This window comes from Denticeps clupeoides, chromosome 5 (genome assembly GCF_900700375.1).
Source record: "Denticeps clupeoides chromosome 5, fDenClu1.1, whole genome shotgun sequence".
In the NCBI taxonomy this organism is placed as follows: domain Eukaryota; kingdom Metazoa; phylum Chordata; class Actinopteri; order Clupeiformes; family Denticipitidae; genus Denticeps; species Denticeps clupeoides.
Genome location: NC_041711.1, coordinates 19,340,616 through 19,368,052, shown reverse-complemented (window position 1 = coordinate 19,368,052; position 27,437 = coordinate 19,340,616). Strand labels below are relative to the sequence as shown.

At 42.1% G+C, this 27,437-nt stretch overlaps 4 protein-coding genes across 5 annotated transcripts; all 4 read left to right on the top strand.

Annotated features, from left to right (window-relative positions):
- The first annotated feature begins 236 nt into the window (after positions 1 to 236).
- On the top strand, positions 237 to 3,887 carry wdr12 (WD repeat domain 12). The gene is made up of 13 exons (XM_028981083.1): positions 237 to 400; positions 660 to 754; positions 938 to 1,032; positions 1,127 to 1,233; positions 1,387 to 1,502; positions 1,596 to 1,750; positions 1,843 to 1,888; positions 1,977 to 2,059; positions 2,479 to 2,619; positions 2,719 to 2,824; positions 2,920 to 3,052; positions 3,222 to 3,294; positions 3,409 to 3,887. Exons 1-13 carry the CDS (start codon positions 360 to 362, stop codon positions 3,484 to 3,486), a joined length of 1,269 nt encoding a protein of 422 aa, XP_028836916.1. The 5' UTR covers positions 237 to 359; the 3' UTR covers positions 3,487 to 3,887.
- A 242-nt stretch (positions 3,888 to 4,129) lies between these two features.
- acd (ACD shelterin complex subunit and telomerase recruitment factor) lies at positions 4,130 to 7,917 on the top strand. 2 transcript variants are annotated; one of them, XM_028981346.1, is made up of 12 exons: positions 4,130 to 4,346; positions 4,499 to 4,617; positions 5,059 to 5,149; positions 5,313 to 5,392; positions 5,475 to 5,519; positions 6,039 to 6,073; positions 6,192 to 6,343; positions 6,418 to 6,616; positions 6,723 to 6,815; positions 6,909 to 7,324; positions 7,424 to 7,500; positions 7,751 to 7,917. In XM_028981346.1, exons 2-12 carry the CDS (start codon positions 4,547 to 4,549, stop codon positions 7,842 to 7,844), a joined length of 1,353 nt encoding a protein of 450 aa, XP_028837179.1. In that variant the 5' UTR covers positions 4,130 to 4,346; positions 4,499 to 4,546; the 3' UTR covers positions 7,845 to 7,917. The 2 variants fall into 2 exon arrangements, with proteins under 2 accessions (XP_028837179.1, XP_028837178.1); XM_028981345.1 differs by having other exon boundaries at positions 4,130 to 4,428.
- A 588-nt stretch (positions 7,918 to 8,505) lies between these two features.
- ercc3 (excision repair cross-complementation group 3) lies at positions 8,506 to 17,808 on the top strand. Its single transcript, XM_028980314.1, has 15 exons — positions 8,506 to 8,802; positions 9,051 to 9,253; positions 9,561 to 9,797; positions 9,894 to 9,943; positions 10,023 to 10,158; positions 10,317 to 10,484; positions 11,757 to 11,961; positions 12,468 to 12,782; positions 13,285 to 13,469; positions 13,971 to 14,173; positions 14,577 to 14,673; positions 15,596 to 15,713; positions 16,071 to 16,189; positions 16,813 to 16,962; positions 17,040 to 17,808. Exons 1-15 carry the CDS (start codon positions 8,784 to 8,786, stop codon positions 17,175 to 17,177), a joined length of 2,343 nt encoding a protein of 780 aa, XP_028836147.1. The 5' UTR covers positions 8,506 to 8,783; the 3' UTR covers positions 17,178 to 17,808.
- Positions 17,809 to 21,401: 3,593 nt separating this feature from the next.
- cyp27c1 (cytochrome P450, family 27, subfamily C, polypeptide 1) lies at positions 21,402 to 27,332 on the top strand. Its single transcript, XM_028980289.1, has 9 exons — positions 21,402 to 21,827; positions 23,167 to 23,357; positions 23,513 to 23,712; positions 24,111 to 24,320; positions 24,543 to 24,706; positions 25,549 to 25,712; positions 25,867 to 25,945; positions 26,167 to 26,370; positions 26,529 to 27,332. The coding sequence occupies exons 1-9, from the start codon at positions 21,579 to 21,581 to the stop codon at positions 26,643 to 26,645; spliced, it is 1,578 nt and encodes a 525-aa protein (XP_028836122.1). The 5' UTR covers positions 21,402 to 21,578; the 3' UTR covers positions 26,646 to 27,332.
- The last annotated feature ends 105 nt before the right edge of the window (positions 27,333 to 27,437 follow it).

Here is a 27,437-nt window from a genome sequence, read left to right as displayed (position 1 = left end):
AGGAAATTATTGCCCTACTCTACGCAAAAGTTTAGAACTAGAGAACTTTAGGACAAGGAGATCGACAACAGCAACGGCCTTAATCGGAGCTGTTATGAAACCTGAACTAGATGGATCCTAAAGATAAAAAGCTTCGTCACATCAATGTTAACTAAATGACTAGCGTGGACGCAAACAGAAGAATGAAGAGGCAAAAGCAGTCGAGCAAAGAGCGGTCTGCTCTCGTTTCTGGGATCGACACCACTGTCTGCTCCTTCGCGGAGACCACATGGTCCTGTGATCTTCACGCTGGCCCAGTTCAGTTATATTTATTAAGAAATTTATTGGTATAAGCGACTTGAACTAGTGTGTCGTCTAAAATGTCACAATTGCAGGCACGGTTCTTCACAGAAAATAAAAAGTAAGTACCTGAAAATGCTTGGTAAACAGCGACGGAATAACTCCCTAGCCAGCACAAGCCGCTGTAATGTTGTCACGTTAGCTCATTTTAACTTGTTAACGTTTTAAAGAGCTAAACTTTTTATTGTTTGCGGTCTCTTGCCTCACCTCAAATGTTTGCCTAAAATTGTCTGCTATTTAGCAAGCTAGCGAACCTCTTTAACCACACAACGCATTAAATTTGAAGTATTATCCCACGAACGTGGATTTTTTTTTTACAGATACGCGGTAGATGACGTGCCATTTTCTATCCCGGCAGCAGCCGACGTTCACGACCTGAGTAATGTCATCAACAAGCTGCTGGAGACGAAAAACTGTGAGTTGACGTGAAAGATGATTGTGTTCACGCCACACACGTCTCTGAGTGCAGCTGCCTTTTTGTTCGTTTCGTTTTAATTTGCTGATAAAGATGAATGTGTGTAGTGAGAGATCGGACTCATTCTTTTGAAGCACGGAGCTTTGCTGGATTTGTCAAATGAACTGTTTCTTTGGTGTCTAGCTCACCACGGCCATGTCGAATTTGACTTCCTGGTCCAAGGCCAGTTCCTGCGGACCGCGCTCTCCACCCACATGGAGGCAGAGGGCATCTCTACCGTAAATATCACTTCTCTCACTTACCACTTATCCATGTCAGATGTGCATATTTTCCACACGTCCTTCCTTAGATGGCCGTGTCTGTGTCTTGCAGGAAGAGGTGGTGGAGATCGAATACGTGGAAAAATTCACAGCCCCACAACCTGAAGAGTGTGTGATGCATGATGATTGGATCAGCTCTGTGGAAGCAGACTCTGAATGGTGAGGGACAAAGAAAAGAAAAGCAACTTGGGGGGGTGACTGTTATCATGTTCGATGATGAGCACACAACTCTCGCACACGAGTAAAAGTTTCATGTCTGAAAAGTGTGTTGTGTACTAGAATTATATATGATAATGTGTGGAAACTGTACAGGATCCTGACAGGCTCCTATGATAAAACAGCACGGATCTGGTCTATGGAAGGGAAACCCACAATGACCATCGCCGGACATACAGATGTGATAAAGGATGTCGCCTGGATCAAGAGAGGCTAGTGGACCTCAAATTCATAATTCCAGTCCTTTAATATACACTGTTTACTATCATTTAATGATTCTTAACATTTTCGCTTCTGTTCTCCAGATGGTCTGAATTCTCTCCTGCTCACGGCGTCTCTTGACCAGACTGTGCTGCTGTGGGAGTGGAACTTGGAGCGGAACAAAATTAAGGCTCGTCACTGTTGCCGAGGGCATGCAGGCAGTGTTGACACCATTGCTGTTGACCCTTCAAGGACAAAGGTCAGAGAATGAACAAGTGATGCAATTATGAGTATTTTCTTAGTTATTATGGCACAACTGATTCACCAACTGTTTCATACTTGTGTTTTAAGTTCTGCAGTGGTTCATGGGATAAAATGCTAAAGGTTTGGTCTGCAGGTAAGAACTGCTTCATGAATGTGTAGATGATTGGAGTTGATCCCTGCTTTTTCTGAAGGCAAATTCTCTTTTTCTTTCATTTTCACAGTGCCAACTGAGGAGGAGGATGAGGCTGAAGAACCAAACAGACCCCGCAAGAAGCAGAAGACTGAACAGCTTGGGTTAACTAGAGTAAGTAACTACTCTAGTTAACTACTTGATTTTAACCAAGGCCCTTGCATTTTATAGTCAGCACCAGGGCTGCAACGATTAGAAGTTTTGGTAGTATGATTATAGTCAGAGAAATAGTCCTGGTTTCACATTCCCAGTCTCCCACATAGAATCTGTAACCCCCCCTTTGGCCACAACTTTTTTTCTGCAAGCTCTGCAAATGGGTGACCTGTGGTCCTGGATTTTTTCATTTAGCATCTTTGTCCGTGTGGGTCACTCTATTCTCTTTGGTTTTGGTGGATTTTTTTTTTTTTTTCTTTTTGCGTTGGCGAAGACTTAAAGGTGGATTAACCACAATGATTCATAAGGCGATTAATTGTCAAACAGGTTAATCAGGATTAGGAAGATGATTGATTCTGTGATGTACCTTTTTTTGTTAGACACCACTTATGACCCTGTCAGGTCACAATGAGGCAGTTTCCTGCATTTTGTGGAAGGATGGTGAAGAGATCTGCAGTTCATCATGGGATCACACAATTCGACTGTGGGATGCTGAAACAGGGAGTCAGAAGAGCACCCTGGTGAGGCAGTTAATTTCAGTATTTGACCTTTCTCTTAGTTTGATGCTTACATAGATGTGGATAAGTTGTGTGACATGATTATCTTTTATTTATCCTCAGACTGGCAGCAAGGTGTTCAATTGCATTGCCTATTCTCCTTTGTGCCGCCGTTTAGCATCAGGGAGCACAGACAGACACATCCGACTTCTGGACCCACGCTCTAAGGGTAAACCAACCAAATACATTGTTTGGGCATGATTCAGATTTATTACATTATCTGAACCTTTTTTTGTATTTTTTTATTCTCTCTCACTCTTTCAGATGGCTCTCTGGTGCTCCTTTCTCTTACCTCCCACACTGGCTGGGTAACTGCAGTACAGTGGTCCCCCTTTCAGGAGCAACAGCTGGTGTCGGGGTCTCTGGATAACATAGTGAAGCTGTGGGACACTAGAAGGTTTGTGAAACGATGCACACAACGATGTCCTCTCCTTTTAACCAATCACACTTCCTTGCTCAGTGGCACCTTGGTGGTTCAGGATTTGTACCTGCAACCTTATTAATTATGTAACATTGTATGATGTGCATTTTATAAAATTGAGGTTTTTGTCTCATAATTTCTGAAGCTGTAAGGCCCCACTCTATGACCTAGCAGCCCATGAGGATAAAGTGATGTGTGTAGATTGGACTGAGAATGGGGTGAGTGTGTATATACAGTACTTTGATTTTTGCTTAAGTGTTTTACATTACATTTTGTACAGTTGTAACACTCGTGATTTCTCCCTCTCATCCACTTAACATTTTTCCCTGCAGATGATACTGAGTGGAGGAGCTGACAACAAGTTATACACCTACAGATATGCGTCATGTTTATCGGATGCAGGTGCCTAGAATGTTGAAGTGGGCTAATGGGTTTCCAAGACACTTTCAGAAAAGTAATTATCTGAGTTGGAATCACTTCTGTCAGAGATGTTGGTAGCAGAATGATATTAATGTTTGTTAAGAGGCCTGATGTTGAACTATTTTTAACTGAAGCATGTCAACATTGATTGATTAATGAAGCATACATTTTTGTCAGAATCTGTAAACAAATCCATTTGATGTTGCAATATAACTTTTTTTTTTCTCCATATGTTTGTGTTGAATTTTTAAAAATCTGTTATTTCCTTTCCTTGTTTAGTTTATTTTTGTAAGCATAAATTTGAATACCTATGTAGATTATATAGATAAACCTGACTCGAAATGCACAAAGATGCTTTGTTGAGGTGGATTTGTTAAATAAAGCCAGTAAATATGTCCAGTGCATATTTAAATTCTGTGTAATGCAAAAACTGGTAAGTTTATTAGCTGCAATTATAATAAAAAATAATAATAAACTTGTTTTAGTGTTCCTAAAAGCGTCTTTTTTTTATTAATTTACTCAATTATTTTAGCCCTGTTTTCTCTGATTACACACAATAGTTGGATTTTGTTTTTTACTATTGGGGACTTTTATTTTGACAAGACCGGAAAGCGTGACGGAAGAGCACCAAGTTTTTAAAAAATCGCTGCCAGCTCAGAGTTTCTCTATGTGCGGATGCTGTGCGACAGGTTGGGAGGCACCACGTCAGTGTGTCGCGCTTTTCGCTGGATTTTTAATGGTGTAGTACTACTTCTACTAGCCGTTCTGTTCCATCGCATCCTACCTGCGGTGTTTCTTGTGACCTGCGGGAGATGCGCGGAGGTTGGAGGCTCCCGACGAAGCCGGAGCGGTGGGTCGAGCGTCTCGTCCTCGGCTACGCGCCGGCCGACCAGAATGTGCAGGATTTCCCCGTGAAGGCCGAAGTGGTTGGCGTAAGTGCTGTCGGTCGGGGAGGAGGGGAAAGTTTCAGCGTGTCACCCCCGTGTCGCGTGTCGTCTGCAGGTCAGCGAGCTGACGGAGTCGCAGAGTGTCGAGGGCGCCGCTTGCCTGATGTTTTTATCCGACGGGGTCGTGTTCATGCCCGCACTGCTCACCGACGTAGCGTGGGAGAGACTGCAGGAGTGAGTACAGCAGGTTCCACGCTGGATTCCACATCACGTCACTAAGAACAGTATCTACAGAAGGTTGCTGGTTCGAATCCCGATCCGAATCCTAAGGTCCCCCACACCTTGCTACCCGTGCGCCTGTCATGGCTGCCCACTGTTCACCAAGGGTGATGGTTAAAAGCAGAGGACACGTTTTGTTGTTTCACCGTGTGCTGTGCTGCAGTGTTTCACAATGACAATCACTTCACTTTCACTGCAGTGGATGAAAACACGTCTATACAACACTGACAGCAAATTGTACGGTTTTAAAGCTCCACACTAGCTCCTGTCTCCAGGAAGACAGTGTCCAGGGCTGTTCTTTGCAAATATGTCAAATGGCCTTTCTCTTGTGCTGTCCTCTCTGATTAATAGTTCATAGATTTAAGCTTGTATGTTTTCTGATCTTATTTTTGGCAGATTAGAAGAAAGAGACTGCTTTACTGGGTTGGAGAATGCCATCGTGTCAGTGCAAAAATTCAGTCTACACTTCCATATGGAGCCTGAGCTGGTGGGTCACGTGTCAGACAACGCACAATTTTATCTTTCTTCTCTTCAATGTGTAATGTGTCATATTAATGACCAACAATCAGTTTCAGTTTATCCTCAGTAAAACTGGCTGAATGATTCTTTTGGTGACCACTGGGTTGAGTAACTGTGTTTATCTTCCACAGATGAGCTGCTATTTTTATTTGACGGTCAACCAGCTTAGTACTTTGGGGCAGGGCAATGTACATAAACACACCCCAAGCTGGTAGGAAACACCCCACGTGGGATACATGCCACAGCACATGGCATTACACTATTTATTGCTCCTTTCTTTGGTTTTGTTCCAGCACAACACTTCCCTCGGTGAGAGAGCTGATCAAAACAACCTGGAGGTGAGACAGAAACTTTCAATCTCTGCACTGGACAGCATATAAAGTAAAGGAAATTGTAACCAGTTTAATGAATAAAACAGAACTGTGAAGCTTAAGTTCCAGCTAATGTCTCATATTTGCATTTAAGTCAAACATAGATGGTACCAGTATTATTTACCACATTCACAACAACGTGGTGAAAAAAATAATCAAATGGTTGTTTCTCTCTCTCTCTCATATATATATTTCTCACTGGAGGCATCAAAACTGTAAATGAACACATGTGGAGTTATGTAAAAAAAAAAAAAAAAAAGGTGAAACAACTGAAAACATTTTATATTCTAGTTTCTTCCAGATAGCCACCCTTTGCTCTGATTACTGCTTTGAAGTTTTTTTTGGCCTGTACTGTGTGTGTGTGTGTGTGTGTGTGTGTGTGTGTGTGTGTGTGTGTGTGTATGTGTATGTATATACACATATACATACACACACACATAAAACTTTAATGTGATACTGGAAGTGTGTTTGCTCAAATTGTTTCAGATCACAGCTGAACGAGAATTCAAGCAGCCAGGCAGGTTAGTGCTTCTCACCTAAATGAACACACACTTTGTTGCAAATGGGCGTTAAAAAAAAGTACACCAAACCTGCCTTCTCAATCTAAATTTTTTTCTGATCCTGGCTGTTTATTTACAGGATTCCAGCTTTCCAATCTAATGGGAATGTGGCAGAATGACATTATATCAGGGATGCAGAATGAAATCATTGACAGATTGAACATGCCAGGGACATCTGAACAGAGTGTGACTGCACTTACTGGTTGGCACCAGGATCGGCTACTCTATAAGGTATCTGTTTCTGTGAAGGTCTCCTTATTTAATATAGATTGTTTTTTATATTAGTTGTTGTGTGCGTATTGCAGGCAGAAGGCTGTTTCTCTGTTCCAGCCTCTCACCTCTTAAGACCAGAGGCCCAGGAGACAGTGGAATCCAGTGGTAGTGAAACTCAGAGTGGCTTGGGTCTTGTGCCAGACCAAAACTTTGCTGTGCAGACAGAAGAAGCAAGCCAGACACTGTTGTCTGGTGATAGTCTAGCAGACAACCGACCATTCTTCAGTCAGGGTAAAACGATCTCTAAACTCATTATTTACTTTTCTCCCTGTTTGCAACCATTTGTATGTGTAAGGCATGACTGCTGATGTTTTGTGACTCCTGTTTTCTGTCCAAGTGTCACACGACACTGGGATTTTGAGTCAGGCTTGTGAGTGGGACATGTTTCAACCAGCTGTGGAGTTGCTTGAGACTTCTTCCGCTTCAGACAGTATGTCATTTTACAGGCTGAACTGAATATTATTTCAGGCACATAGCCGATCCACATCTGCCCACTTGAACACAATTTCATTCGTCTCATCAGTTTCAGCTACACCAGAGGACCTCCAACCACAGCAGAACCAGTTAGCTTCTGTCACTCTCAAGAACCTTTCAGCTTCAAACACACCAGACACCCTCCCATGCGAACAGAGCCGATCACAGCCACTGTCACTACCGGTGGCAACCGGCACCAAGAAGGAGCTTTTAAACAGCAGTGGGGCTGAGAAAGCCGAGATCAGCCTCCTCTGTGGACAGCAACCACTCTCCTTGCAGAGCAACCCTTCACACTCCAAAAGAAAGCTGTCAACACAAGAGGAGCTGGAGGAAGATGAGGAAGATGACAGAGCTGCAGGAAGCCCTCCCACGTGGTTGGCAATAATGCAGCAAACCAGATGCAGCAATGATGAAGGAAATGGGCCCAAACGACCCACTTTGGCCGCATCTGTTCAACAGAACTGGGTATGTTACGTTGTTTTTCTCCCACACTGTCACTGCAGGGGCTCTAAACCCAACTGCTTTTACTCTGTTTTCAGCTTTTTACTCATCTCTGTTTTTCAGATTCATCCAGATGGTTCTTCGTTCTCATATAGATACAAACCATCAGCCCACGTTGCCATGGCACTATGTCAGTTTAAGTATGTGGGTTACATTCATTTTAAAACACTTACTTTGGAACTTAAACTGAGAATTTATGTGCAGCAGACACATTTCCAGCTATAAGCTAAAAAAAACCACAATAACTCCACTTTGGTATAAATAGTAAAAAGTGATGATTCACAATAAAAAGTTATATTGTGTATATTTTATTCCCTAAGTTAAATGTAATTTTTTGACTGTGTACTGTTATCGTTTGTGTGTGTGTGTGTGTGTGTGTGTGTTTTGCAGGATTCCAGAAAACGTGATGCGATGGTCTGTGTGTTACTTGTCACCTTCATACACAGAAAAACAGGATGGAGACATGACTGTGACAAAGACCTAAATTCAGTGATTATTCTTTTCTAAGAATGTATTACATGTAAATTTGTTTTCTTATTAAAGATTTTGTTTTGTAACTGAAGTGTTATGCAATTATTATGTAACACGTGTTTTCAGAATAATTCAATGGCATTTACACATAAATTCTTATCACAGAATTTTTCAATCACGGGAGAGAGAACCACTTGACTACGGTCTGAACGAACACAAATGTACAGTTTGCATGCATTTTGTATCTAGGTACACCCATGCAAACTCACAGAATATGCAGATTTTACTGGGTATAAAGAAAATAATACTTCACATTCCCCATACATTGATAAGATACTTTACTGATCACAAGAGAATAACCTATGCGCACCAAACACAAGTATATCAGAGACAGTTCACAACAGTTCATTGGAAGTCATTCAATACAGACAATAATGGTAGGCTGTGGCTAAAACTAGAAGGGAGTTTAAATTCAAAGTAAGCAGCCCTGCAGGTACTACTGTTGTCACTCAGAGTATTAAAAAAAAAGATAAACTGATAGGACATACTTAATATGAAGTCCCAACAGGATACAAAAATACAATGTTCTTGAAAAGCAGTTTCAAACTGGACTTTTATTTTTTTTTTTATTGAAACCGGAAGTGGTTGTTTTGCACGACCACATTATGCAGCGATAATGGCTGTTTTAGCATCGTCACATTTGTTGTAATAAAACGGGTGTTCGCGGAGCAATTGCCGCAAATTTCTCAACAGAATACAAACACAATGTTCTTGAAAAGCAGTTTCATGCAGGCAACTTTTATTTTGTTTTTATTGAAACCGGAAGTAGTTGTTTTGCTCGATCACAACAAGGAGTGATCATGGCTGTTTCAGCATCGTCACATTTGTTGTAACAAACAGGTGTTCGCGGAGCAATTGGGGCAAATTTCCTGGGTCAGCGCTCGCTAACGTCATGGGGAAAAAAGACCGGGGTAAGTTTTCTTCCCGCAGTGAAGTGCGGGCACAGGCTGTACACAGGTTCTTGGCTGTACGGTTGTTCTTTGTAGCTATCAATACTTAATAGTCGCTGCTCTCTCGACATCCTTTACACGTGCTCAGCCGTGTGTATTTGGAATACACAACTACAACAGTTTCTTACCATAAAATCGTGTGGGTATAGTTTGTTCTTCCGCTGTGTACCAGACAGGTTCATGCTTAATGGGTGATTCATTTGCCGTAGAGAGGAAGTCTAAGAAACGATTCTATGATGATGAAGAGGAGGACTACGACGAGCCGACTGGAAGTGAGTCGCAGGAGGCGATCCCAGCTGCGGCTGGGAAGCAGGTGGACGAATCCAGCACGAAATTGGACGAGTATGGCGCAAAGGATTACAGGCAACAAATGCTCCTGAAAAATGACCATTCATCACGTCCTCTCTGGGTGGTAAGAGGTCACCACTTAGGGTTTTGAATTTCAATTCCTTCAGGCATATTATGCGTTATGCACTGGTGGCCTAGCGGTCAAGGAAGCGGCCCTGTAATCAGAAGGTTGCCGGTTTGATTTCCGATCTGCCAAGGTGACACTGAGGTGCACTGTTCCCACGCACTGCTCTCCGGGTGCCTGTCATGACTGCCCACTGCTCACCAAGGGTGATGGTTAAAAGCAGAGGATGCATTTCGTTGTGTGCACTGAGTGCTGTGCTACCGTGTTTCACAATGACAATCACTTTCACTCTCATCTGCCTTTTCAGGCCCCAGACGGACACATTTTCCTGGAGGCTTTCTCTCCAGTCTACAAATATGCTCAGGATTTCCTGGTTGCTATAGCTGAGCCTGTGTGTCGGCCCAATCATGTCCACGAATACAAGCTGACTGCCTACTCTCTCTACGCTGCTGTGAGTGTAGGTCTGCAGACCTCTGACATCATTGAGTACTTGCAGAAGTTGAGCAAAACCACTGTGCCTGATGGCATAATACAGTTCATCCAGGTTGGTGCATTTGGAGTGTCATGTGTATTGAGGTGTGCATTAATTTGTCTTTTCATTGTGTGTTGAATTTTTTTTTTTTGTGTGTGTCTCCATTAGCTTTGTACTGTAAGCTACGGCAAAGTGAAACTGGTGCTGAAACACAACAGGTCTGTTTGCTGCATGTAGACCAAGCTGTAGTTGGCCACAGTTTAGCATTTTCATTTAGCATTAGCATTTTTTTCGTAGGTACTTTGTTGAAAGCGCATTTCCAGATGTGATTCAGCGGCTGCTGCAGGACCCTAAGATTCGAATCTGTCGTCTTCGTACTGCTGACGGCGATGACACGGAGCTCATTACTGAAGTTATCTCCAGCAAACCTGCAGTACGTTCATTTCGGACAGCTGATAACAAAACGTATCATCATCTTTCAAAATGTTTCAAATGATTCTGTTCTAATTTGTCAACAAGTGTATAAAAACATTGAGCCATGTCCATTTGAGTAAAATGCATATTTAAACAAATTTCTATTTCAATTTTCAGATCTCAAAGTCTTTGCAAGACGGTGGTGCCGCCTCCTCCTCACAGTCTGGAGAAGGTGCTCAATCAGGAACCCAGGTTCCAGAAGATATCTTCAGCTACTATGAGCAAATGGACAAGGAGGAGGAAGAAGAGGAAGAGACCCAGACTGTGTCCTTTGAGATCCGTCAGGTGCGTGCTAAGGGATTATACAGTCACCATTGATTTCTCAGAGAATTTGACCATTGACCAACAAGTGTTTGTCATTTTGGAAACAAAGACTTTATAAATAACAATGTCTACTAAGTCTGATTATGGTATTTTATTGACACCATAATCAGACTTGAGTTGAAACAAGAAAAAAAAACTAGACATCCTAAATATTTATGCCCTCTGGCCATTAATAGTCAATAATGTTCCATGTATGCTTTGGGTCATTGTCTTGCTGGAAGACGCAGCGACGACCTGATTCACCCGGACAAGGCACCCTGTGTCTGAGACTGCAAAACAGCCCCACAGTATGATACTCCCACCACCATGTTTAACTATGGGAACTTATGTTTATGCCAAACATAAGCAACTTCCATGAGACCAAACAGTTCTAGTTTAGTTTAGTTCTAGTTTATCTTTATCCTTCAAATGTTCACGGGCAAACCTCAGTCGGGCTCTGATGTACCGCTCTTTGAATAAAGGGGGTTATTCTGGGATGATGGCCCTGAATCCCACCATGATGAAGAACCCTCACAACTGTGCTCCTTGAAACATTGACCCCAGAAGAGGTCAGGTCACCTTGGCAGATGTCCAGATGTCTCCTTGCTGACATCTATGAATATTTTCAGATCCAGAATTCTTGTGCTTACAGCCATGGCGAGGTTTGTTTTTTACAGAACTTGTCTCCTTGTACTTGCCAATTAGGCAGCGCACAGCTAGACAGTGTATGCTTTGAGATGCAGTGTAGCCTCCCCTGTGGTATCTCCTTTCTGAGCTTAGACTGATTGACTTTGGCATGGTGAGTGAAAGTACTCCTTCTCATGTGTTCAAGTGCGCTGTTCTTTGGAGTCTTTTAATGCTGATTGACTTCACAGGTCTGGTATCAAAGCTGATTGGTTAATTTTTACTCTATCTGATATAAAGCAAACCTAAAAATGTATTTTATATTACAAAAAGCTACAAACTAGCACTGAGGAAGGCTGCAAACATTGGGAAGAGGTTTCTAAAAATAAAGAAGCATTCAAGATGCTTATCGTGAAATGTTTACAATTACATTTATGAGACCCCCTTATCAAGAGTGCCTTATAATCAGTAGTTACAGGGACCATCCCCATGGAGCAGCTCATGGTTCCGTGTCTTGCTCAGGGACACAATGGTAGTATGTAGGGTTCTGATTCATAAGCGAGAGTCTAACCCACTAGGCTACTACCACTTTGTCTTAAATGTCTTAATCTGTCTTCTGTTTATTTTTAGGAAATGATAGAGGACTTACAGAGACACTGTATCCAATCGGAGTATCCACTGTTGGCAGAGTATGACTTCCGCAATGACACCGTAAACCCTGATATCAACATAGACCTGAAGCCCACGGCTGTGCTACGACCCTACCAGGAGAAGAGCCTGAGGAAGATGTTTGGCAATGGCAGGGCCCGCTCCGGGGTCATCGTCTTGCCCTGTGGTAAGAAACAGGAATCTTTTTTTCTTACTGGACACGGATTAATTAAAGTAAATTCTAAATTTTATATATAGCCATAATACTCTACTGGATCATATACACTGAAGCTAATGTTTTATACCTGTAGTGTGCATACAATAATTATATGGAAACTTCACCATGGTCAGATGATAAGGTGCAGTGTCACTTCACTGTTGCACGTGTCCATTCACAAGCCATACAAATTCACCCAGCACTGATTGATTTGGCAAATGATTCAAAACGAGACATTTGGTTCATATTTAATATTTGAAACAACAAGGAAATAATCGGAGAATAGATACACTGATGTGTCTTTTGTGTGAGATATAACAGCATTAATAAGCTAGTGTTCTTCCAAAAGCAAAAAGTTGACCTAGAACCATGTGCAAAGAAGTTTTGCCTAGAAACAATAATATTTAAAATGTGAAATTATGAATTTTCCTTCAAAATTGTGTCTAGTACAGCAACTTTTCTCTGTGAATGTGTAGGTGCAGGGAAATCTCTGGTTGGAGTGACAGCGGCCTGCACTGTTCGAAAGCGCTGCCTAGTCCTCGGGAACTCCTCAGTGTCTGTGGAGCAGTGGAAGGCACAGTTTAAAATGTGGTCCACCATTGATGACTCACAGATATGCAGATTCACGTCAGATGCTAAAGACAAGCCCATTGGCTGCTCAGTGGCCATCAGCACCTACTCAATGCTGGGCCACACCACCAAGCGTTCATGGGAGGCAGAGAGGGTCATGGAGTGGATGAAGAGCCAGGAGTGGGGTCTCATTATACTAGATGAAGTGCACACCATCCCGGGTAAGGAAGGCAGATTTTTTTTTTTTTTTTTTTTTCCAATTTTTTAATTTTATTTTTCACATACATAGTCATACACGGTATGATATGCAGTGAAATGCTTTTTGCGACTACTACAGACCACAGTATTGCAAATGTTGCAAGTATACAATGAACCAATATGCAAATATTGCAAACATAACCAAATATTACACTTTTACGTTTTTAACATAAAATATGAGTAACTGGTAGGGTGAAGGTGTACAAATGAGTTAAATTTTGGACAAAGTTGTTACTAAATCTGTGTTTTTCTGTCCCTTTCAATGTGACTTTCATTGTTTTTGAGAGCATGAATGCATGTTATCATGGTAAACTAATGCAAAAGTTGTGCACAACTGTGAGATGGCCAACCAAATGAAGTGAAAACACTAAGTAATAATACTTGTTTTTGCAAAGTTAAGCAACTAACAAAAAATTGCTGATATTGGTCTGTGAATGGATCTGTGTCTTCCTCCCTCTCTCAAAGCTAGGATGTTCCGTCGGGTTCTGACCATCGTGCAGGCCCACTGCAAGCTTGGACTGACTGCCACGCTGGTAAGAGAGGACGATAAGATTGTAGATCTTAACTTCCTCATTGGACCAAAACTGTATGAGGCCAACTGGATGGAGCTGCAGAATAACGGGTACATCGCTAAGGTGCAGTGTGCTGAGGTGAGTCTTCGAACACAGTGAGCACGTCCTCAGTTGCCAACACAGTTTTGCTGCACAGTCTGTAACTGCTTTTACATTTTTGTAAGGTTTAAGGAATTGGATCAGTCTCTTGACTGACAGCGACAAGACAGCCAAGCAATGACGCGCCGCATGATGTTTGTACTTCTTGTCATTGTCTGTGCACTTTGAAGCTTTGTCTTTGCATTATTTGTCAGTGACACCTTTTTGAGAAGCTTAGGTGTATTGTCTGCCAATTTAATTTGGCAGGAAATAGCCCGAGATGGTTATGGAAATAATGAGAGAGAGTATTGCTTTCGATGAGAATAGCCCAGACTGGGTGCTGGGTTGGCAAAGCCAGCGACATTCCATGGAGGAAGCCTTCAAAGTCACTTTTTTTGTTGTTTTTATTGAATTTATGTGCGGAAGAGAAACTGTAGCGTTGCCTTGTTTCCCCCTCATATGTAGTTTAACAGCCTGTTATTTTGTGTCTGTCTATTGTAGGTGTGGTGCCCCATGACACCTGAGTTCTATCGAGAGTATGTGGCCATTAAGACAAAGAAGCGCATTCTGCTGTACACCATGAACCCTAACAAGTTCCGCGCCTGCCAGTTCCTCATCCGATTCCATGAGCGTCGCAATGACAAGATCATTGTATTTGCAGACAACGTCTTTGCCCTGAAGGAGTATGCCATTCAGCTTAACAAGTATGTGGCAACGCATTTTTTTTTTTTGCTTTTGCTGATGTTTGTCACGCATAACCATATTAGTAGCTGGTGCACCTGACACATTTTAAATGAAAAGATAAGCCACGGCATTGGTCCTCTTTGGATTTGTTGCATTTCTCAACTGTGTTCAGAGAACACATGACCAGAGCTGCCACTTGCCCCTAGCTCACTGTGTAATCTGATTTGTCTAATGAGGTAGTGCAGAGCTGTAACATCCTATTACTATAAAGCGCTTGTTTTTAAAGAATGTGAAAGTTGCGGCTAGGATTACGATTAGATTGGCAACCAACTTCTGAGATTAGTTGAAAGGTAGAATAAGGTACCATTCCTTGAAATTTGAGTTCATGTTCCACCATTTGTGTCCTTCTTTGACCTCTTATAGGCCATACATTTATGGGCCCACCTCACAGGGTGAGCGAATGCAGATTCTGCAGAACTTCAAACACAATCCCAAAATCAACACCATCTTCATCTCCAAGGTAATATTGCTTTTTTGTCTGACTATTTATATTCTTTCTACTGTAAGACTACTGACAGGAGACACGAGTGGCAGTCAAAATAGTTAACCAAAATATAGAAAGAAAATGAATTGATTGTCATTGTGAAACACTGCAGCACAGTGACACAACGAAATGTGTCCTCTGCTTTTAACCATCACCCTTAGTGAAAGGTACCTGGGGACCAGTTTGTGGGGATGGTACTTTGCTCAGTGGCACCTTGCTGGTTCTGGATTTGTAGCCATGACCTTCTGATTATGAGTCCACTCCTTGCCTGTTAGGCCACCAGTGCCGTGTTGTTTGTTTGTTTGTTTTTCATGCATAAAGGAACTGAAGGTCAGTCAATGTTACACTTTATATCATGGCATGGATTAAAAGTGTCTTTGAGGATTTAAGCCAAATGTATTTTTTCACTGCCATTTATGTCTCCTTTCAAGTCCTCTATTTTATTTATTATTTTTGTTGTACATTATTAATACATATTAGTAATTAAAGTTTTTTTTTTGGCCAAATATGTTTAATGAAACTGAACTGATTGACATTGTGATACACTGCAGCACAGCACACGGTGAATCAACGAAATGTGTCCTCTGCTTTTAACCATCACCCTTGGTGAGCAGTGGGCAGCCATGACAGGCGCACGGGGAGCAGTGTGTGGGGACGGTGCTTTGCTCAGTGGCACCTTGGTGGATTGGAATTCTAACCGGCAACCTTCTGATTATGGGGCTGCTTCCTTAACCACTAGGCCACCACTGCCCCAAAATAGTTAATGTTAATAGAACATTAACAACATTGACACAAACAGTACAAAAAAATGAATGAACAAAAAGACAAAATGAAAGGTAAAAAGTAAGTCCTCAACCCACTCTCTTGAATTTGCATACCTTATCTTTATGAACTTTAGGTAGGTGACACATCATTTGATTTGCCTGAGGCAAATGTTCTCATCCAAATTTCATCCCATGGAGGATCTCGCCGTCAGGAGGCCCAGAGACTTGGCAGGGTTCTCCGTGCCAAAAAAGGTACTCACTGAAACACGATAGTAGAATGTCTGCATGATATTGGGAGAGGGGAAATATTAAGAGTCTCAATAGCTGTGTTATACTTTATAGAACCTTCATAAATATCAATGTAGTTCCAAAACTAATTTGGAAGTGCTATTCATAATTGTGCTTTTTGAATGGCTTTTGGAATTAAGTGAAATAAAATAAAAAAATCCTTTCCTAATCCTCAAATAATTTTATTTTAATTTTTAAAGTTACTTTCATTCAGATAAACATTGATTAACATTGTCTGGGAATCCTTGATCTTTATTCCTTTGTAAATGCTAATATATGTATTATTTAAGTATTAATTTTTTTTTTTTTTTTTTTTTTAAGGCATGGTTGCTGAAGAGTACAATGCCTACTTTTACTCCCTTGTGTCCCAGGACACACAGGAGATGGCCTATTCTACAAAGAGGCAGCGCTTTCTGGTGGACCAGGGTTACAGCTTTAAGGTCTGAAATCTTTTGGCAGTCTGTTTTTCAGTCTTTGTCTCATCGTATCCATTAATGTGTTCCAGTGTTGTACTGGAAAACTCTGGGTCCAGGCGTTTGAGTTGCTTTTAAGAGATGCCACCTAAGACATTGTTACAGATGATGTACACCTCTTCATGGCAGTGGTATTTTGGAGGTCATATATTAGCCATGGAGGCCCTACCTTGCATTAAAACTTCAATCAGCCCTAAAAGGAATAAAATATAGAGAATAAAAAATAAAGAACCCAAAATCCAACTGATTTCTTAAGTCCCTGCATGAAGTTTGGGAATGGGCAACTGTCTTTTTTTGTTTGTTTTATGTATAAATTATTTTTTATATAAATGTACTCATTCAGAGTTGAGCCATATTCAGTCACAAGGTTTTTTATGTCCCAAATAAAACACTTTCTTGGAAAACCTGTGCTCTCAAGACGTAATCCCAAATGTTCCTCGAATGCTTTCTAGTCCCAATGTGAGGTCACTTAGGAGAAATGAACTCACATAATACATTTCCCAATTTCCATTATAATTTCCTCTTCAGAAAAGCTTTATTGTTGTGAATGAATAAAAGAACAGTTTTGCTAAAAATCTCTCCCCCCACAGGTTATCACCAAAATGGCTGGGATGGAGGAAGAGGACTTGATGTTCTCAACCCGTGATGAGCAGCAAAGGTTGCTCCAGAGGGTTTTGGCTGCATCTGACTTGGATGCTGAGGAAGAGGTGGTGACTGGGGAGGTCGGAAGCAAGCCCCAGGTACTTTTTTTATAATATAATATAATATATCTCACAAATACTGCCATTATTTCATCATCTTTTCCTTCCCTTCTTAGTTCTCTCGCCGGGCTGGGACAATGAGCTCCATGTCTGGTGCAGATGACGCTGTGTATATGGAGTACCATGCATCACGGGGCAGCAAAGCTTCAGCCAATAAAAACATTCACCCGCTCTTCAAACGTTTCCGGAAGTAACTGCCCAGCTTCAGGATTTATCAACGTTCAAAAACAAAACAAAAAAAAAACACGGCTGTAATTTAGAGACACTGACAAGAAGGGAAAAGGGAACATAACTTGTGGAAGATGCCTCTTGATTTCTGGAATTTTGTGGTTTATAAAAAAATATATATTTAGATATGTAATATATGTTGGTTGGTTTGTCATGTCTTTGTTTTTGTCCCACTTTAAATGCATTTTTATTCTGTCCCCAGTTAGGGTATTGTTCCCGCATCCTAACACCATGAGACAGAGGCGTGATTAAGTAAGCTGTTGTGTTGTAATCATGTTACAACTGCTCAGTGGCAGTTGACCCTCAGCCTGAGGCCACAACAATGCTTGGATGTGCAACCAATGCCAGCGGCCCAAAGAAAGAAAAAAAACGTTCTTAACGCTCTCTACAGGGTGCCGTGCTTTAAGCAAATTGATTTCACTTTGCCAGATTGCACTGATCCTACAGCATGCAAAGCATATTATGTTAAGAAGGGCCAGATTGCATTATTACTGTTCATTTAAAAAGCTATTTGCAGACTGACATGGTGTCTTTTCCTTCACACCACTGAATTATTCATTGATCACTTTGAATATTAAATAATTCTCATGAAACATACATGTTCTGGCTCGTGGTACATTTATTAATTCAATTTGGTCGTTTCTGTTTAGGCATGCATCTGCAACTAAGTCAACTGCTGTTCACCGTTTTATATGCTAATGAACTCCAGGGCACAGGTATATAAACAAGCCCCATGTTCAGCATAGGGCTTTTGGGTTCTGTTAATGGCATTAATACTGAGCCGTTATGCTAATAACTGCTACATAACACTCTGGATTCGGCCCACTGTTCAGGACCCATCTGACCCATAATACAGCTCTGTGCAAGACCATTGTGTAGTCTTAACAGTGTGGTTAACTAAAGAATGTGGAGAAGCAGCTTTTTATGATATGAGTGAATAGTCTGGGATTTCAAAGAGATTTTTGTATCATTTAATTTTTTTATTTTATTTCTAAGCGTCTTTAGACAGTAATGATGCACTAAGAACAATGCCTTGTTTTCTGAATGGTTGTCCATCTGCAGCGTTTCCACAACCCATTTCCACTCAGTACAAAGTTGGGGGGTCACAGTCGTGGGCAGCTTTTATGGAGCAACTTTTACATATGTGTAAGTGTAACAATGCACTAGTTGAAAGTTTTATTTAATTTTGCACTACAAAAAAATAAAGAATCATGTACAGTTCAGGCCAAAAGATTGGACACACTTTCTCATTCAATGTGTTTTCTTTATTTTCATGACCATTTACATTGGTAGATTCTCACTGAAGGCATCAAAACTATGAATGAACACATGTGGGGTTATGTACTTAACAAAAAGTGGAGACCTGACCTCCACAGTCACCGGACCTGAACCCAATCGAGATGGTTTGGGGTGAGCTGGGCCAACAAGTGCTAAACACCTCTAGGAACTCCTCCAAGACTGAAAACCATTTCAGGTGACGACCTCTTGAAGCTCATCGAGAGAATGCCAAGAGTGTGCAAAGCAGTAATCAGAGCAAAGGGTGGCTATTTTGAAGAAATAAAAAGGATATAAAACATGTGTTCAGTTATTTAACCTTTTATTGATTGGTACATAACTCCACGTGTTCATTCATAGTTTTGATGCCTTAGTGAGAATCTACCATCATAAATGGTCATGAAAATAAAGAAAACACATTGAAGGAGAAGATGTGTCCAAACTTTTGGCCTGAACTGTACCTCTGACAAACTGGGCACTGCTTTTGATGGCCTAGCAGATAAGAAATTGAACTTGTAATCACAGGGTTGTCGGTTCAAATCCAGAAACATCAAGGTGCACTGAGGTGCCACTGAGCAAAGCACCATCCCCACACACTGCTCCCCGGGTGCCTTCCATAGCTGACCACTGCTCACCAAGGGTGATGGGTTAAAGGCGGAGGACATATTTCGTTGTGTGGTCTGTGTGCTGTACTTGCTGTGTATCACAATGACTAAACAATCGCTTTAGAAGGGTGGTAGTAGCCTAGTGTGTAACACTTGCCTATGAACCAGAAGAGCCAGGTTCAAATACCATTTAGTACCATTGTGTGCCTGAGCAGGACACATAACCCCGAGTGTCCCCAGGCAGGACTGGCCCTGTAACTACTGATTACAAGTCGCTCTGTATAAGAGCATCTGATAAATGTTGTAAATGTAAATGTAATACAAGAAAGAGAAAACAAGGAAGAGAAAAGCCTTAAATATGAAATAAAAACATATTAAATTGCATAACAGCACAGACAGAAATTCTAGAGAATGTCACAATCTGAAATATTATGTTTGGTTTTAGTCTGTTTTACAGCATGTGATCACAGGTGAAAAGAACTAAATACAAGTGTAAATAACCACCAAGAAACATTATGATGTGATCACTCACATCACTGGTCAAGTTGGTGTGGAATGTATTTGATCACAGATCTTCTGAAGTGTATGAGCTATCACTTTTATGTTTCACATCAAACATTAGGCAATAAAATTTCCTTTCTGCACAGTATCATATTTGTAAACTTTGACTTTTTGCTCTCAATTTCATTTGGCAGAAGTTCTTAAGAGTTTCCTCTGCAGGGGCTTGACTCACTGCAATCCAACACCAACTCCCACAATTATTGGGACAGTCCAGCAGAGAGGTGCTTAAAGGTGGAGATTTTGAAATTCTGCAGAAAATTTGTAATAATTGTGGGGTCTTCAAGGGAAGTCCCAGTAAAGTGCAAAAAAATCCAGCAATCTCTGTGGAGCCCTGTGCTCGCCATCCAGGTTTCAGGAGCCCCCCCACTATAGTGACGCCGCAGGTTATCATCAGCCCTTTTCTTCCCACCTCAACACCCATGGGAAGATCAGAGGACATCCTGTTTGAATGGAGTCCTATGGGATAGGTGGGGAAGTAGATCAACAGGCCAAATAAATCTGGTCACCCTGTGCTACAGTGGCTGTACATTTACAGCATTTATCAGACACCCTTATCCAGAGTGACTTACAATCAGTAGTTACAGGGACAGTCTCCCTGGAGCAACTTAGGGTTAAGTGTCTTGCTCAGGGACACAATGGTAGTAAGTGGGATTCGAACCCGGGTCTTCTGGTTCATAGGCGAGTGTGTTACACACTAGGCTACTACCAGCCACATTTAAATGAACACACACAGTGTTGCGACCTTATTAGTGCTGCCTCATTTACCCATTTAACTAAGAACGTTGGTGAGCTACATTATGCGCTTAAGGCATAAACCAGACGAATGACTGCTGTACATCCTGCAAAGACATTTACATTTAAGAACAAGTGAGATCTGATACTATTGATTCATGGTGATACACGTGACACAGTCTACAAAAAATTATTTTAAAAAATGTATGGTAAGTTCTGACCATATAAAAGGTCCATCAAAGTTAGATTTACTGATGGGAAACTCCATTTGCTATAATATATGAAAATAAATGAAGGCCATTAGCAGCACGGCTGACATAAGAAATTAGGCAGAAAAGAGGCTTCATAAATCACATGTTTTGGTAATAAACTACACTTTATTCTTATCATAAATGTTTTCATAAATTTGATGCAGAGCCTATGGTCGATAACAGGTTTGGATGTGTTAATCAGACACCCATCTAAGTAAAAAAATGACGCTTTTTCTCCAGAAGTCCAGACTCTTTGCAAATGGAGATGACACGCGTGTTTATTAGAGGACGGGGAGGTGACACCCCGTCACAAGTGGCCACTCGGGACGCCCGTGGAGCCGCATTCGAACGGCGGGTGTGAACGGAGGTGAAGTGAATTCGGATCAACAGCCCACACGGATGGTAACGGAAGGCAGACATCGGAATTATAAAGTCGAAGATACACGTGTGGAGACAGTCCCGCAATAATAGGATCCACACGCTTTCTGCTTCGGTTTTTTTATTATTATTATTTTACATTCAGAGCTTTTCTTTAAGTCTGCGACAAACCCCACGTGTGTTTTAAACAGGTCCTCTCTGCAAAACACCAATCTGTTGCGCTTATTCCTTTTTTGTGTAGTTCTTGTAATTAGACTTTTTACGGGTATCGGTTCTTAAAATTGGTTAGCCTATAAAATGTGTTTTCCCCCATCTGATCCGTGGTCAAGAGGACTTCCACGTGATCAACAAACGCATCCTTGTGTTGGACCGACACTAAACTTTCTTCATCCTCCGCGGACTCGTGCGGCGCATCGGCGTGATGTAATCTCAGCAAATTCTGTCTGGCACCCACTCCAAGTGCGGCCAGTCCCCTCCCACAGCCCTCCTGGAGTCGTTTAAAAGCCCGTGTGTCGGAGCCTGTCGGAGCACCTCCGCCGTGGCTCTTCACCTTCCTACCAGCGGCATGTCGCTCCAGAGCTGCAGGCGCCTCCTGAGGGATGCCCGGTGGCCGCTGTTCCTGCGATCCTGCGCCCTGCACAAGACCACCGCACCGCCACAAGGTGCCCTGGAGGACCTGGTTCTTCCGGACGTGGAGGAGTCTGTGGCGGTGGGGACTGTGAAGACCCTGAAGGAGATGCCCGGGCCCGGGGCCATCAGCAACCTTGTTGAATTCTTTTATCGAGATGGGTTCAGTCGGATACATGAGATTCAGGTAAACTTTCTTTGTTTTTTTTTAAATATTAAATTCGTTCGTTTCTTCATGTGTGTTGTACCAGAGGTTGATGTCTCTCTGCCTTAACTGTTGACCATAAACCTTAACAGATATGTCTGTCCTTTGAATCATGATTAAAGAAGTCACAAACATGAACATAAATTGCACATACCACGTTGTGTCTCGACATAAGACAAATTCTTTAGCCCGAGGGCTCAATAAAATCTGCCCCAGTATTAATTATGCTGACCACTGCTGTATTGGGTGAACAATTAACTTAATGTATGTAACGACACCGAGGTTCTATGCAACGTCTATCAATGATATACTGTACAGGTCCTCTAATATCGGAAATTAAATCCAGTTGTGCAAAAGCAGATGTTGTACAGATGTTGCCTCTGAAATGTGGCGCAAGCTTGAGATCACACTCATGTTAAAGCTTCTCACTTTTGTGAATCCCTCATACTCCCAACAGGATCTGGGGAGTCCTTTGAGGTCCAGTGACTCAGTAGCCATTGCACCATCTCTTAACACTTAAGCAAATTTCCTTTCCACCCAGTTCTTGCCGATGGCAAAAAATGAGATAAAACAGGTCAGTAACAGGTACAGCATTGTTGTAATTTCAAAACCTATTTTAAACTATGGTAAATGACATGTGGTGATCTTGCCACGAAAGAATGGCCGCTGCTAATGGAATGCATTATGGGTTGTGAAAATTCATGGAACCGGCCACTGGACAGGGAGAGATCAGGATGTATGTGTGTTGGGCGGGGCTCATGTGACCACATACACTTCACCTTTGGTAACTGGCCATTGGCTAAGAGTAAAAAAGGGCGGGGAAAACGGTAGACTCCGGAAATCTTGGTCAATAATAGTCACCATGCCATAGTACTCATCATTACACTGAGAACCTTAACCTAAAGAAACCTAAAGCTCATTTTATCCATATCTTCACACCCCAGAAGCTTTAATCTTTTCTGCTAATTAGTCATTTAGCTGCGCATTAGTTGTGCTAAAGCCTCTACAGGCTATTACTCCCAGGTTTATCCATAATGCAGACCGCATCTACGGTTAAAACACAGGCACTTGTTTGAGTTGATGCCGTGTTTGTGTTTGGGATTCTGCTTCAGGGGCTCAGTGGAATTTAGGTTCTGGCTGTACTGGGGCCAGATGTCTGCTGCACGCAACGTAGTCCTCAGATGAACTTCTTTGGCCATGTTCACCAGGGTTCACAAACACACTTAACTTTGAACCAGTAATCCTGTAATCCAGATTTGCTTTCACTTCAGGGTTCTAACTGATATTTAAAAAACAATCTTACCTTCCCTAATCTTTGCAGATGGAGCACAGTCAGAAGTACGGGAAGATCTTCAAGTCCCGCTTTGGCCCCCAGCTGGTGGTGTCCATTGCTGGGCGTGACCTTGTGGCCCAGGTGCTGAGGGCTGAGGGCGTGACTCCACAGAGAGGCAACATGGAGTCCTGGCAAGAATATCGAGATCTGAGGGGGCGGTCCACGGGACTTATCTCTGCGTACGTCCATTGCCCCACGTGTTTCTTTGTATCTTTCTGGGTCTGCATGAATAATTGTCAAAATGATGGTGTAATCCACATACATTTCATGTATTGTATGAGGAAGGCCTTACTCTGCATTTCTCTTTGTCTTCACCTCTTACTGGTCTCGGTAGTGAGGGAGACGACTGGCTGAAAATGCGCAGTGTGTTGAGACAGCTCATCATGCGTCCCCGTGATGTAGCAGTATTCTCAGATGACATCAGTGCTGTGGTGACTGACCTGCTTAGACGAATTCGAGAACTTCGCAGTGAGCAGTTGGATGGCCAGACTGTGATGAATGTGAACGACCTGTTCTTCAAATATGCCATGGAGGGTGAGTTGCAGTACTGAATCGGGACAATCTTAAAAGTACATTTACACTTATATTTACGTCATTTATCAGACGCCCTAATCCAGAGTGACTTACAATCAGTAGTTACAGGGACAGTCCTGCTTGGAGCAACTCGGGGTTGAGTGTCTTGCTCAGGGCCACAATGGTAGTAAGCGGAGTTTGAACCTGGGTCTTCTGGTTCATAGGCGAGTGTGTTGCCAACTAGGCTACTACCAGCAAAAGTACGTTTTCACTGAGTCTCAGATTCCTTGATAGTTTCAACTTCTAGTGACACTTTTGCAAGCAACTGCATTACATCTTTTGACCAAGTCCCTGTAACGTCTGACTGTAAGTCGCTCTGGATAAATGCTGTAAATGTAATTTTGGTTTCCTCTGTACAGCTGTTGCAACAATTCTGTATGAATGTCGTCTGGGATGCCTGGAAAATCAGATCCCTAAAATGAGTCAGGAATACATTGCTGCTCTCCACCTGATGTTCAGCTCCTTCAAAACAACCATGTATGCTGGTGCTATTCCCAAGTGGCTCCGACCCCTCATCCCCAAGCCATGGGAGGAATTCTGCAGTTCCTGGGACGGCCTCTTCAGATTTAGTGAGCATCAAATCATAACTCTTTTGTGTAGGAAAGAGCTGAGGTGGGAATGAAATGCATATGTACCCCAAATTTCATTCTCAGTATGATCTCCTATTACCTGCTTAGTGAAATTGATCCAATGCTATTGCAGTCATTTTAAGAAGGTTTCCCATCTGGGCAATATCCCTGTTGATTTTGACGAATAAAAGATCCTGCTCTAATAATCAAATCACGCTGTAGGCCAAATCCACGTGGACAACAAAGTATCTGAGATCCAGGAGAAGTTGGAAAGCGGAGAGCCTGTGAAAGGTGGTCTTCTCACCCACATGCTGGTCACCAAGGAGCTGAACAAAGAGGAAATCATTGCCAACATGACAGAGATGCTGTTAGCTGGAGTGGACACGGTATGGAAAGAACAAGATGTTTTTTTTTCTGCCTCTCAGTGAGTGCTGGCAAACCGGGTAGACTGTGGGGCTGGCATGGGGTAGTAATGATTCTGGCCCAACGTTAACCCCACGCCGTCAGATTAATTCGGTCTGAGATGTTTAATGAAAGGTTTTTGGCAGTGCTGGCTGGCACAGTGGCTCTTAGAGTGAGTGTTTTATTTCCTTTCTCTTTTTCCCCATTCTGCAAGGCTTTTTGTTGCCAAGTGGACATCAGTGGTGGTCTTTGCAGGGGGTTTCTCTTTTTCTCTTTCTCTTCTGTTTTTTATTTGGAGCCCTAGTGTGTACCAACAGTACACAGCTTACCACGCTGCGGTTGGAATCCAAGACCAGAAAATGAAGCTGCTTAATTCCCCATTCTATCAGACAGAGGCCTTTCGAGTGACCAGACCACAGAGCCAGGGCCAGATTAAGGATTCCTGGGGATCTACCTACAAAAAAAAAACATGTAGCTACCATCACGCAATGCTAGTTAGCGATGGAAAACAGGGCAATGGAGCTGAGCAAAAGAAAATTTTAGTTCAAATGGAGAGGGTGAACTAACAGACAAAATGTATAAAGGTGTCTGGGGTGATAGAATAAGATGTTGGAGTGTTACAGTGTGGAGGGAGGGGATGTGTTATATATCTTCTGCTCTGTAACCTAGCCTCCCTTACGTAATCATTTTATGCAACCACTCCCGTGCTGACTGGAGGTTTTGGCACTGCATTATCAAAAACACTCAAAAGGGAGAGGGTGAACAAAGAGACGCCTTGTTCGTGTAAGCACATCCCTTTTACTTTTTGTTTTTTTGCTCGCCACAGACTTCATTCACATTGACCTGGAGCACATACCTGCTGGCCCGCCACCAAGAGGTGCAGCAGCAGGTTTATGAAGAGGTGACTCAGACTCTAGGCGGTAGGGTCCCCACTGCTGATGATGTCCCCCACATGCCACTCATCCGAGGACTTGTGAAGGAAACGCTCAGGTAGCTCTTTTTTGTCTTACACACCCAATTTCCTAAAATGTGCTTAAAACACAAGCTGCTTTATGAAGATGCCTTTTTGGCACTTATTTTGGCTCGACGTTTTGCATTTTCTTTTGGTTAACTTGATCTCACTTTGCTTTTCTTTTGTTCCTAGGCTTTTCCCAGTCCTCCCAGGAAATGGTCGTGTTACACAGGATGATCTGATTGTTGGTGGTTATTTAATACCCAAAGGGGTAAGTCTGAGTTCAAATGTTTTTTTGTGTACATTAACCAAACAACGGTTTGGTTGAGGAACAACCAGGCTGAGAAGCAAAGCTGTACCTGGAAATGCTTGTACATTTTAACATTAGGTGTAGCAATTTGTTGAGAAATGTTCTTTGATCTTCATGCACATTAAAGCATGAAAATTTCTAACTTCTATGTCTCTTTGTAATTCATTCAATCATTTTCCCAGACTCAGCTTGCCCTGTGTCACTACTCCACCTCCATGGATGAGGACAATTTCCCAAGAGCAGAGGAATTCCGCCCAGACCGTTGGATTCGCAAGGACCAATCAGATCGAGTAGATAACTTTGGCTCCATTCCATTTGGATATGGCATACGCAGCTGTATTGGCAGAAGAATTGCAGAGCTGGAAATGCACCTCGCTCTCACACAGGTATGAGCATACTTTTTCTTTCTGGCAGATGTGTGTGAAAAGGAACACGTTTGAGAGGATTCTGTGTTGTAATATGCTTTTGCTGTATTTGAGTTGATTATGTTGCCAGGGTCCTTTTTTCTTAGTTCTGACTGGTCCTTTTTATGATTTCATTGCAGCTTATTCAGAACTTCCACATCGATGTGCCTCCCATAACTGAGGAGGTACCAGCCAAAACCCACGGCCTCCTCTGTCCTGGAGCACCAGTCAACTTAAAGTTTGTAGCTCGACAATGAACAACTAAACTGGTTGTACATACATTTATATGTGGCATTAACAATGTATCATCTTAGTGTCCATATGTAATATTTATATTCAAGACAAATGTTTACTTAATGCACTTTAGTTTAAACCTTTGCAATTTCCATCACTGTACTTTTCATTTAATGGACAAATAGCAAGAAAAGCATTTTTTTTTTTAAATAATTTTTTATAAACTATTTTTAGGACAGAAGAGCGACCAATTGGTAAAATAATCGAATAATCTCTGAGATTTCCATGCTGATTTGAACTCCCTTGCAGCATGTAGGACATGCGCCATCTAGTGGTTCCTGCAGCTCAGCGTCCTGCCAACTTATTTTCATGGGGCAGAGTTTGTGTGTGCGGAGTAAGGGGGGCGTAATCGGATCTAAACTCCATTAGTCCGTGTTTGTGTGCTCACGATCATGCAATGTGCCTTAATTTATATTTTTAGCATTTTATACAGTATAGTAGCCTAACGATTTTTACTGTCTGCGCAAATGTTACGTCAGAAGTAATGCATTTACAACTGGATGAGCATGCTGAGAAGATGAAGACATCCACCGTACCATCCTAATAACAACATGAAACGTGTCTGCTGCAGCATTCGAATGGCTTTCTGTATATACATTGTTGGTTCTCCATCATTATTTAATTATTAAAGCAAATCTTTCTCGTGTTTTGAGAGTTTTATTTCATTTGTAAAGAACGTGTCGAGATTACAGGGGCCATAATCACCAGCACGGCAGCGTAGGCAGATGAAACCGCGCTGCCACCAGGTTTCCCCT